The following is a 12,479-nucleotide window of genomic DNA, read 5'->3' as shown; positions in this document are numbered from 1 at the left end:
AGCCTGGTTCACCTGCAGAGCCTCGTTCACCTGCAGAGCCTCGTTCACCCGCAGAGCCTGGTTCACCTGCAGAGCCTCGTTCACCTGCAGAGCCTCACTCACCTGCAGAGCCTTGTTCACCTGCAGCCTCGTGTGGCTCGTCCCCAGGAGAGCAGCACGTTTCCCTGTGTCTAAGCGCATTGATCTATCATAATATAGTTCCCTCAGTGACAGGACAAAATTAAGACAGAGAAAGACAGTTCGAGCTCAGAAGAGACGGAAATCTACAGAGACGAGAGATGATGCAATCCGTCGCGCTAATAAACAAACGCACGTGTAGTCGTGAGGCTTTTCTCTGCTTCTGCACGGGGCGAGTGGCATGTGCACGGGGCGAGTGGCATGTGCACGGGGCGAGTGGCATGTGTGCACGGGGCGAGTGGCATGTGCACGGGGCGAGTGGCATGTGCACGGGGCGAGTGGCATGTACACGGGGCGAGTGGCATGTGCACGGGGCGAGTGGCATGTGTGCACGGGGCGAGTGGCATGTGCACGGGGCGAGTGGCTTCTGCACCGGGCGAGTGGCATGTGCACGGGGCGAGTGGCATGTGCACGGGGCGAGTGGCATGTGCACTTCAGCTTGAGCTCTCAAATCGGCGAAAAATCGTCCATTATTCCTTTAAGTTAGAAAATGTATGTAATTCCCTCTGCAGCCTGTATATGGAGCTCAAGGGTCTGTTCCTGACAAGGGAAAATCAGTTTTGTTTTTGTTTACCAACAGAAGGCACCAGACATTCATCCAAACATTTTGTTGGCGAAGTGACAATTTGAACACAACATTGACACAATTATATGTAATGTCTATGTGATTAAAATGTCACATGAAATAGGGACATAGACACTCCCAAAGCCACTTTTAAATGTCATAATTAGCGGTGCACAATGCTTTACAATTCATGTGCAATTCATGTGCAATTCATGTGCAATGTCGTGATCACATGCAATGGTATTTATTTATTTTTATCTTTATTATTTTTCCCCTCCATCCCTTGTTGGGAAAGGGGAGGTTTTGTCTATGGGAGTTCTTCTTCTACTGAGAGTGTTTTTTAAACTTCCTATAAGTGATCTGTTCTTTTCTTCTGTATCTACCTCAGGATCTACCTGCGTTGCAACAATGAAATTTCCCCATGTGGGACAATAAAGGATTATCTTATCTTATCTTTACCTGGCATGTTCCACAGTATGGCATTTAACGTTTTTAGTCTCAAAAATGTGTTAGAAAATATGCATTCTCACCATAAGGAGAGTCGCCTCTTCACAGATCTGAGCTGTAACTTGACCTGTTGGCTCCACTTGTTTGTCTCCATGGAAACAGATACATTAAAGGCAATATTGTGGAAAATTTGAGTCGAAACAATAACATCTCCATGGCAAAAATCCCCACATAAGTCACATAATGCATGTTTAAGCTCATTTTAAGCTTAGGACCTTCAGCTCTTTATCCTGTGGGACTGTGGGGCCGCGTCTATTCAAATGTGCTGTGTTATTGTTGTTTCTGGTGCAGGAAGTTTACCCAAAGACAGCACAAAAAGAGCAAACCAGGACTGCAGGAGCGGGGCCGGTTTAGGATGTAGAATGTGCCTGGGACGAGGGCCTTTGACGTCATAGATGCAGATCTAAACAATCCTGTAATAGCCTCACTGTGGTTAAATTACGTGTGTGATGAGATTGTATAACATATTTTCAAACTATATGCTCTGCTATGTTATTCTACTTCACTCTCAAAGAAGTAGCACCAAAGGTAATATTTCACTTTGGAGTACTACCAAGCCCCGTTTTGATGTGGGGCCCTCACTCAGCCTCATTTGAATAACATGCTCCTGTGCATCAGCGCGGTAAATGACACAACAGTCAGGGAAATGTACGGCTCCGATGCTCTGACATCGTAATGCTTCAACCCAAAAATGTGATCACTTTTGACGCTCCGTTCTTAAAGATCATAGTCACCAAATTTGAAGTTAAATTATAAAGTGTAAAAGTGCTCATTTACAAAAGGTTGCTATTTTAAATTTTGGCAAAACTGTCAAAAATAGCGTTTGTGATTGGAAGGTCGAAAACGAATTCTGTGGAAAATGTTTAAGATTTTCAAAAGACAATTTACTCTATCTCATTATGTATATTTGGATATAACTCTGTAGGGGGCGCTATCGCGTCAATGCTTGAAATTTTAATAATTGATGCAAATTTGGTTAAAATCAGAGGCGAATAGGAGTCATTTTATAATGTTCTAAATTTTAAAATGTAGTTAGTTTCTTCTAGACGAGTTTAATTAGTTTAATGTTCATCGTTTACTGCCATCTTGAGGACGAAAGGCGCTGCGCCGTCTGCTGGACAGTGGGCAAGGATTCTTTCTCTGCACGTCTCCAAAGACCCTGTTTGTCTAGAACTGTAGGACTGTGGTCAGGAGGGACCAGTGGACTTACAGAGGTCACTCCAGACTCAGGCTGACCTCTTTGTTTCAGGTCGTTCTGGCTGATGCTAGTCTACATATTATTGCGTGGCTATGCTAATAAACGTTAGCCTACTTGCAGACATTTCCAACTGTCCGGGTGTCATAAAAAAGCTCCAAAACATGAAACATAAAACATGTCATGCAAATGGATGACATGTTTTACATTCTCTGGCTCAAAACCGTATTCTTAAAGCAGTGTAATCAATTCACTTGATAAATCTTGTTGAGACATTGACAAACAATTTTGTGATGGTGGATGCTTTTTTTGTCCTGTTTATACATCGTATTTTCCGGACTATAGGTCGCACCAGCCAAAAAATGCATAATAAGAGAAGAAAAAAACATATATAAGTCGCACTGGAGTATGAAATGCAGTTGCAAGTGTGAAAATAACAAATGGGAGTACAAGTATAAGTATAAGTATAAGTCGCACCCCGGCCAAAAGTATGAAAAAAGACTTATTGTCTGGAAAATATGGGTAATTAACTTCTGTGAATGTGTCAAGAGGCACATTGTGCAGAAATAATGTTCAAATCCCTGAAACCCAGCAAAGCTTTTCCAGATGCGAGACATGTCCAGGTCATTTTAAATACAGCGAGTGATTACCATAACTGTTCCTCTCAAAACAAAGCTCATACTGTGACTGGATTGGGAGTTTCTCAATGTCAGATACAACAAGGGCCAGATTTAGTAAGCGAAACGTGTTGCATGTGCTAAACTGGAGCAAAAAGCTTGTGCAGGGAGATCTCCCTCAGGCCGCAGCACAAACGCAGCACAAACGCAGCACAAACGCAGCACAAACGCAGCACAAACGCAGCACAAACGCAGCACAAACGCAGCACAAACGCAGCACAAACGCAGCAGGCGGAGACAATGCAAATGAGAACGTTTTGCGCCTAGTGTCTGATTTAACAAGACTAGGAGCAGTAAAACTGTGTTCAACACATTAGACACTTCAAAAAGCACTTTTGCACAACACAGATTATTGCAGTTTACACAATGTGGTGTTTTAAAGGATTTTAAATGAATGTAAATATGGCCCATTTACAAATATGATTGGACTGAGTTACATTAACAGACTGTACCTGCAACACTTTGGCCTGGATTCTTATCTGAATCACAATGAACTGGGACAGGAAGAAGCTGTCCCTCTGTCCCTGGACTTCAGGAGTCTCTTTTAAAGTAAAGACTGTGAGATCAGTGCACGAGTATCGATGACACAAGAGAAGGTGCAATTCGCCCGCTCGCTCACAACTCAACTTCCTCTTCCAGGGCATCTCCAAAGCCGAGCATGTGTGCTGTCCAGCATCCTGCGCTGCATCCCGCATCCTGCGTCCAGCATCCTGCGTCCAGCATCCCGCGCTGCGTCCAGCTTCCTGCGTCCAGCATCCTGCGCTACGTCCAGCATCCCGCGCTGCGTCCAGCATCCTGCGTCCAGCATCCCGCGCTGCGTCCAGCATCCCGCGCTGCGTCCAGCATCCTGCGTCCAGCATCCCGCGCTGCGTCCAGCATCCCGCGCTGCGTCCAGCATCCCGCGCTGCGTCCAGCATCCTGCGTCCAGCATCCCGCGCTGCGTCCAGCATCCCGCGCTGCGTCCAGCATCCTGCGCTGTGTCCAGCATCCTGCGTCCAGCATCCTGCGTCCAGCATCCTGCGTCCTGCACTGCGTCCAGCATCCTGTGCTGCGTTCAGCATCCCCCGCTGCGTCCAGGAGCATCCCGCATCCCCCGCTGCGTCCAGGAGCATCCAGCATCCCGCGCTGAGTCCAGGAGCGTCCAGCATCCTGCGCTGCACATCCTGCGCTGCGTCCAGCATCCCGTGCTGCGTCCAGCATCCCGCGCTGCGTCCAGCATCCCGCGCTGCGTCCAGCATCCCGCGCTGAGTCCAGGAGCGTCCAGCATCCCACGCTGCGTCCGGCATCCTGCGCTGCGTCCAGCATCCCACGTTGCACATCCTGCGCTGCATCCAGCATCCTGCGCTGCACATCCCGCGCTGCGTCCAGCATCCTGCGCTGCACATCCCGCGCTGCGTCCAGCATCCTGCGCTGCACATCCCGCGCTGCGTCCAGCATCCTGCGCTGCACATCCCGCGCTGCGTCCAGCATCCTGCGCTGCACATCCCGCGCTGCGTCCAGCATCCTGCGCTGCACATCCCGCGCTGTGTCCAGCATCCTGCAGTGGATACTTTTTAACTTTTAATAGTGAATTAACTACATTTGAGAGTAGGTATCCGTACTTTCTCCACATTTCTGAACTGGACTGAAAAGTAGGAAGCACTTTTTCTATGGTAAGAGTTTTTTTTTACATGCTGCCTAAAGGCTTTGAGTTGAACTTTGAGCAAACTAAGATATATGCTTAAAATTCTCAAGAAGAGCTAAGAAATGGATTGAAATTGCTACTGTTGACCAAAGATCAGTACAATTCTTCATCAAAATCACACTTCAACAAATCCTCAAAATCTGTGAGAAATACATACTTTTTACTTTCAAAGTTCATGTATCTGAGCAGAATGCGCTGTAACTGATTTTTACTGTCTTAAAACACGTGAGTGAAACATCCCCAGTTAAGTTCAAACTCTCCAAACTTATTCCTCACTTTGCAAATACATTCCGTGCATAATAAGAGTTTTAAAGCATTTTTCACAATGTTCAGAGTGCAGTTTTGACATCACACTGATACTAACAACAACTAGCATGCTAACAGCGCACTTCCTAGTTTTCAGAGAATAAATAGCAATAAAAAGAAGCAGAACACACTCTGTGGTCTCATTTTGACCCTAACAACTGCATTTATCTGTACTGAACGACATCCCGTACGTGCCCTTAAAGTGACAACATTGAGCACTTCTTCCAGCGCTGCTTTGGCGACATTGTGCCCTCCGAGGCTCCCGCGCCACAGTTTGGGCATTGAAGAGGTCAGAGGTCAGCGTCATGATGTGAGTGGTGCAGTGTGGACAGTGGATGGATCTGTGAGGAGACAAACTCACGACAGAGAAAAGAACAGCACAGCATCTGACTGACTGCGAGCGAATGGGAGAGAGCTGGACTGAGGAGGACCCTATAGCGCCCCATGGAGGGTGTTCGTGGCCGGTGGTGGTTGGTTGGGGTGGTTTGGTGGTTGAAAATTAAAATAAAAAAATAAACGTGGGTAACTTTTTTTTTTTTTTTTTTGCTTTTCAAAACGGGACACACAGAACATGCTCTGTACCTTTGAGTGTGCCGTCTGATAGGGCCCAACTCACCCCCGGGACCATAATATCTGGAGGGATGAAAGCCAGTTAGTCGTGGGACAAGCAGACAGCAAGAAGAGAGAGAGGAAGGGAGCAGAGTTCAGTTTGTGGACCTACCTTTGGTCAACGCTAACAACTAAAACTATGACTAGATGTAGAGATATTTTGATGAACTAATAACGAGCTCAACAAAGCTAAACGAGTGGGGGATAAGATCTGTATGAAAGGGTTTGATGGTGCAGTGTGTAGATTTTCAGGTGGGGGAGCTGCACCCTGCTTGAAATACTCCACAGTATGGCTTTAAACCGCAGGGACGAGCAGGTGACCAAGTTACTGGTCAGATCAGTGAACAGGCGAGCCCACTCACGGTAAGAATACATGTATTGCAAGACAGATTTGTTTAATGTCATACCATGGAACATTCCACGCGAAGCAGTAACATCTCCATGGTACGCGACAAGTACAGTAGTAGTACACCAGAAAAGTAGCATATTATTCTAAACATAAGTCGTTTTTGTGTTGTTGAATGAATGGATTTGAAATGTTGTCCAAATAGCTGTTTGTATTTTGTATTTGACTAAAACTAGAATAAAGCTTGAGGAATGAGGGATTACACCGACATAGAATAAAGCTTAAAAAGAATCCTTGGAAAAACTCACTAAAAGCACTAAAATCCAACTAAAATACAATTTGCTGTTAAAATGAAGACTGGATGTTGGGAGAATTAAGAGAGTCAAAGAGAAAGAAAGAGGGAACGAGGGATGGAGTAAGACCAGAAGGAAGCAATGGAGAGTTAAAAGCTGGTTTTGTGTTCCTGCTCGTCTTTCCAACAATTCTGAGTCCAGTCCTACAACCTAAGACAGACAAGTACCCTCCGTGAAGTACCCTCACATCACCGAGAACACCAAGTCTACACAACAGACATCTGCTTCCAATGAGAATACAAAAAATGACATCCTGGTGAATCAAAAATGCCAGGAAAAGAACTCAAAAAGAAGTGAAGAAATCTGGAGAAACAAAAAACGGACTTCCAAGAAAGTTAGTTAGTGATAATGTTTGTGTTGTAAGCATTTGGAAAGAAAGGGATAGTTGGCTCGCCTCCTAAAAGGAAAAAGCTCATTGTTTTCATCTGTATTTCTCAAGAGTACATTGCATTACCGGGTAAAAAGAAAAAGTGCTTTCAAGAAAGGAAAAAATATTTAAAATTCAAAAATGTCCACTGCTCCTTCAACAAGTTATTAAAGCTTGATAAAAGAATTCAAGAATGTTTGAATGCTAGCTAGCCACACTTGCAATGCTAGCGTTAGCCTAAGTTTTGCGATAAATAGGAGACAGTGGAAAGAAGGACAAAAAAGAAACAATAAAAAACCAAGCAGATTGTCGCCTATACAACCGAAGAAGAGGAGCACGAGATGGCGGAACTGCTAGCGATATCCAAAAATAAGCTAGCAAAATGGTGCGGTATTCCTACTCCTTCGGTTGTACTAACCTGCATGCACAAAGAGGTGAGCGGAGGAGAGGTACGTCTACATCCACCAAACCCCCAAAAATCCAACGACAACCTCCTCCGTCTAGCTCTAAAAACCAGCACCATGCACCATGCTTCGAGGGGCGCCGTCAAGAGCGCCGCTAGGCTAACCAGGCAAGGCTAGCTAGGTAGGAGAGGATACGCCATGTGGTCAACTGTTCAAGCTCGGCAAATGGGCCCCACGAAAGCTTTTTTATATTCCCAGTTATGAAAATGAAAAGTTAAAAATGTGAAAAAAGCGCCCGTCGAGGTTTTGCAGAACAGAGCAGACGACCAATGGAACGCCAGGTAACTCACGCTGCTAACAATGGGATTATCTATGTTAGCTTACGAATCTTGTGTTGAGTAGATTTTACTGTTGAGTTAGATGCTTTTAGCTTGTTTCATATTTTCACTGCTTTCAATGTATTTTTGGTCACATGATGCCAAATGACCTCTCAGCAATGTAGCATTTTTAACATTGTGTTGGAATCGTTTTTACCCAATTATAATTCTATTGTGCACTTTTTAAATATATTTTTAATTAAATACAGGTTGAAATATGGTGTCTGAAGGCTTCTGCATAGAGAATATTTACGAATAAAGTGTAAGCTGTTATTTTGATGTAATAATGCAGCTGTCTTTGTAATAAAAAGTATGCATTTTAAAGTCTGCATAGTCCAAATAACGATTATTATTAGCAATATACCACTACGATTATTTTTTTTATCATCACAATTAGTCAATTAATTGTTGCAACACTATTGATTGAATTCAAAAATAAATTGCCAGAAAACAGACAGAAATATGCAGAAACAAATCAAAAAACCTACTAACGAAATGAATCTAGTAAAAACTACTCATAAAAGATTCATATTCAAATTGTATGTCAGCTAATGTAGATCTTCTCATTTTGCAGCGTGAGTAGTACGTTTGGAAGACGGTTGGGGTTGAGGGTTCTACTACTGAAGCTAACTGCGTTCTTTCCGATTCGGCAAAATCAAAAAGCAAAAAAACAACAAAAAAGTCAAAATTGAAGCTCAAGCTCAAGCTGGTTTCAAGCAGGACTCAGAAAGATGTGGAAAGACTACCGACCAGCCAGCTCCTTCTCCTTACTCCGTCTCTTTTTCTCCAGGCGTTTCAGTCTCTTCTCCTCCCTGCGCTTAGCCTCCTCGGCCTCCTGGTGGCGCCGGCACTTGTGGAAGTTCTCCACCACCACGCCCACGAACATGTTGAGCACGAAGAAGGCCACGATGAGCAGGAAGGAGATGAAGTAGAGCAGCATCCAGGGGTTGTAGTTCATGACGGGCTGCCATACAAGAGGAGAGAATGGATCTTTATTTGTTTTATTTTTTTTACTACTTTATTTTTCATCAGAACATAAAACATACACAAACTCAACAACAATTAGAACACCAGAAGAGGGGGTAAAATAAGAACAAAAGCAGAACAAATGATACGGAAAATAAAAATAAAGAAAAAATGATAATAAAAAAATAATAAAAAAATGTATTCAGTGATGGGCAGAGCAATTTTAATACTAATACTTACAATGTATCCAAAAATATTGATTCTCGTGCAAAAAAAACCAAATACCTAATAATCAATACCAAAAACAACAACCATTTTTTTTACATTTGCGATTCATTTTTGAAATACATTATGTGGAGCGCAGGTAAATCAGAAAAACACAGATTATTTTGTACATTGAGACTCTTTAAATGCCACACAAATAAAGCTTGAAATACGGTGACTGAAGCTTCTCAGATAATATTCAGTGTATTATTATACTCTTCTGCTGTACTTGTTATAGAAAAGGTATTTTTGTATGTGCTTTACAGTCTGTGCAGTTCAGATAACTATTCCAATTACAAAAATACGACTATGAGACACAATTAGTCACTTAATTGTTGCAGTAATCTTGTTTTTTACCAAATTATTCAGTTATTTTAAGTTATTCTGTTTTGCCGATCATTCAAGTGGCTTCTTCACTTCCTCTGACAGAGAACTGGAGAGTCACTGTCTTATTTCTGTCTGAAGGGAGGAGCTAACGCTGAGTGACTGTCTGATCTGAAGGTCAGAAGGTCGAATGCTGCTCAGATCCACTGGCCCATAGAACTGCCTCAGGGGAACACTGTTGTTGTGTCCTTGGGCAAGACACTTAACCCGCCTCGCCCTCAGTGTCTGCGTAAAACTGGTGTGTGAATGTGTGTGTGAACGTGTGTGTGAACGTGTGGCTGGTTCCTTGATGTAATGCGCTTTGAGCGCCTTGAAGGTAGAAAAACGCTTGCCTGACCAGCCGTTCCCAATACGTTTTGACAGACTCAAAACTGTGTGAGGGTCTGGGGCTCGACCGCTGCGGTTCAATTCCTAGGGCGGAGTTTAGAGCAGAGACAGAACCAATCACATAAACCCTGAAGGCGTGTTTCGCGTTATCCGTCCTGAACGCAGAAAATCTCTCCTGAATCACGATGACGCCCTTCGTATAACCGCATCTAACGCACGTTCATCACAGCGAGTAGAGCGGACTTTCCTGACAAACCGAAGCGAGAGCAGAAGTAAACACTCGGTCACGAGCCGGGTCACGAGCCGGGTCACGGGCCGGGTCACGAGCCGGGTCACGAGCCGGGTCAGCCATCTTGAATGTTTTGGATCGGGGGTGAAGAGCTACTTCCGTATCTCAGTGTGACTCGTTAAAACCTCCAACTGGGATTGGATGGGTAAATGGATGACCGACGACTTCATTGGCTCTGACTCGGATTCCAGACCCTTACGCATTCGAACAGAATGTGGGCAGGGCTGGCGGGTCAGGCAAGAAAAACCTGTATAAATGTGACCATTGACCGACCTGTTGGTCCACTCCGACAGCGTCCAGTCCATCGTACATGATGTCCACCCAGCCGTCTTTAGATGCCAGGACAAACAGAGACATCAAGGCCTGTCCAGGAAAAAAAGTGAATCAAGCAATGTCCACAATGTCTTTCATCACGCTCGTGTGTCGCCGTACCTGGCCTAAGTTGTCAAAGTTGTACTTGTGCCTGACCCATCTGTAGTTGGCTTGATGGCAGTCGGACTTGTTTGTGATGTTCCTCACATCTTCTCCTTGACAGACAAAGAATTTCCCCTTGAAAAGCTGGAGAAAGAAAAACACAGACACATTTTATTGGAGGAATTTGCATTTTGGCACAGACTTCCTCCTGAGCCTGGACTTTTGGACTTGTTGTGTTGTTTGCTTTTCAATTGCTTGTTGTGGTGAACCATAGGGGCCACCGTACTTGTGCCTTACTCAAGGGTTCAACTTCTACTACGACTAGTTCCAGGTACAGAAAACACAATAACCTGGGAGTGAAACAGATGTGTTCAAAATACATATTATCAAATGACAATGCTGATTTATTTCTAAATGTATAGAAGAAAATGTAGGTCCATTTAACTTGGGAATATTCCAGACAGAGGAGACTTTGGCCTATATTTGGCAGATATTTCAAAACGTTTGGAAAATAATTGGATAAAAATTATCCTGACCTAATGCAAAGAGAGACAAAAATGTGAACATATCTCCTGTCTTTGAAGTAAACAAAAACACACATGTACTAGACCATGTGTACTAACCACATGTACTAAACCATGTGTACTAAACCATGTGTACTAAAGCACGTGTACTAAACCACATGTACTAAACCACGTGTACTAAACCATGTGTACTAAAGCACGTGTACTAAACCACATGTACTAAACCACATGTACTAAACCATGTGCACTAAACCATGTGTACTAAACCACATGTACTAAACCACATGTACTAAACCATCTGTACTAAAGCACGTGTACTAAAGCACATGTACTAAACCATGTGTACTAATCTACGTGTACTAAACCATGTGTACGAAACCATGTGTACTAAACCATGTGTACTAAACCACATGTACTCAACCATGTGTACTAAACCATGTGTACTAAACCATATGTACTAAACCACATGTACCAAACCACGTGTACTGATCTACGTGTACTAAACCATGTGTACGAAACCATGTGTACTAAACCATGTGTACGAAACCATGTGTACTAAACCATGTGTACTAAACCATGTGTACTAAACCATATGTACTAAACCATGTGTACTAAACCATGTGTACTAAACCATATGTACTAAACCATGTGTACTAAACCATGTGTACTAAACCATATGTACTAAACAATGTGTACTAAACCACATGTACTCAACCATGTGTACTAAAGCACGTGTACTAAACCACGTGTACTAAACCACGTGTACTAAAACACGTGTACTAAACCACATGTACTAAATCACATGTACTAAACCATATGTACTAAACCATGTGCACTAAACCATGTGTACTAAAGCACGTGTACTAAACCACATGTACTAAACCACATGTACTAAACCATGTGCACTAAACCATGTGTACTAAACCACATGTACTAAACAACATGTACTAAACCATCTGTACTAAAGCACGTGTACTAAAGCACATGTACTAAACCACGTGTACTAATCTACGTGTACTAAACCATGTGTACGAAACCATGTGTACTAAATCATGTGTACTAAACCACATGTACTCAACCATGTGTACTAAACCATGTGTACTAAACCATATGTACTAAACCACATGTACTAAACCACGTGTACTAATCTACGTGTACTAAACCATGTGTACGGAACCATGTGTACTAAACCATGTGTACTAAACCATGTGTACTAAACCACATGAACTCAACCATGTGTACTAAACCATGTGTACTAAACCATATGTACTAAACCATGTGTACTAAACCATGTGTACTAAACCATATGTACTAAACCATGTGTACTAAACCATGTGTACTAAACCATATGTACTAAACAATGTGTACTAAACCACATGTACTCAACCATGTGTACTCAACCATGTGTACTAAACCATGTGTACTAAACCATATGTACTAAACCACATGTACTAAACCACGTGTACTAATCTACGTGTACTAAACCATGTGTACGGAACCATGTGTACTAAACCATGTGTACTAAACCATGTGTACTAAACCACATGAACTCAACCATGTGTACTAAACCATGTGTACTAAACCATATGTACTAAACCATGTGTACTAAACCATGTGTACTAAACCATATGTACTAAACCATGTGTACTAAACCATGTGTACTAAACCATATGTACTAAACAATGTGTACTAAACCACATGTACTCAACCATGTGTACTAAACCATGTGTAGTAAACCATATGT

At 43.1% G+C, this 12,479-nt stretch overlaps 1 protein-coding gene across 12 annotated transcripts in view; it reads right to left on the bottom strand.

The window, feature by feature from the left end:
• cacna1g (calcium channel, voltage-dependent, T type, alpha 1G subunit) overlaps nt 1–12,479 on the bottom strand; it is a 296,305-nt gene that overhangs the window by 73,202 nt on the left and 210,624 nt on the right. For 7 of the 12 annotated variants that reach the window (XM_072455513.1, XM_072455523.1, XM_072455524.1 and 4 more), the window contains 4 exons: nt 10,230–10,355; nt 10,071–10,160; nt 8,339–8,531; nt 5,694–5,744 (listed from right to left, as the gene is read on the bottom strand). In XM_072455513.1, coding sequence (XP_072311614.1) covers nt 5,694–5,744; nt 8,339–8,531; nt 10,071–10,160; nt 10,230–10,355 — 460 coding nt within the window. Of the gene's footprint in view, nt 1–5,693; nt 5,745–8,317; nt 8,532–10,070; nt 10,161–10,229; nt 10,356–12,479 lie in introns of all 12 variants that reach the window. The other 5 variants (XM_072455518.1, XM_072455519.1, XM_072455525.1 and 2 more) reach the window with 2 other exon arrangements.

This window comes from Eucyclogobius newberryi, unplaced genomic scaffold, assembly GCF_026437365.1.
Source record: "Eucyclogobius newberryi isolate DKJ021-1_F unplaced genomic scaffold, fEucNew1.0.hap1 SCAF_20, whole genome shotgun sequence".
NCBI lineage: Eukaryota > Metazoa > Chordata > Actinopteri > Gobiiformes > Gobiidae > Eucyclogobius > Eucyclogobius newberryi.
Note: the sequence above shows the minus strand (reverse complement) of the source record. Positions and strands in the feature narration are given on the sequence as shown.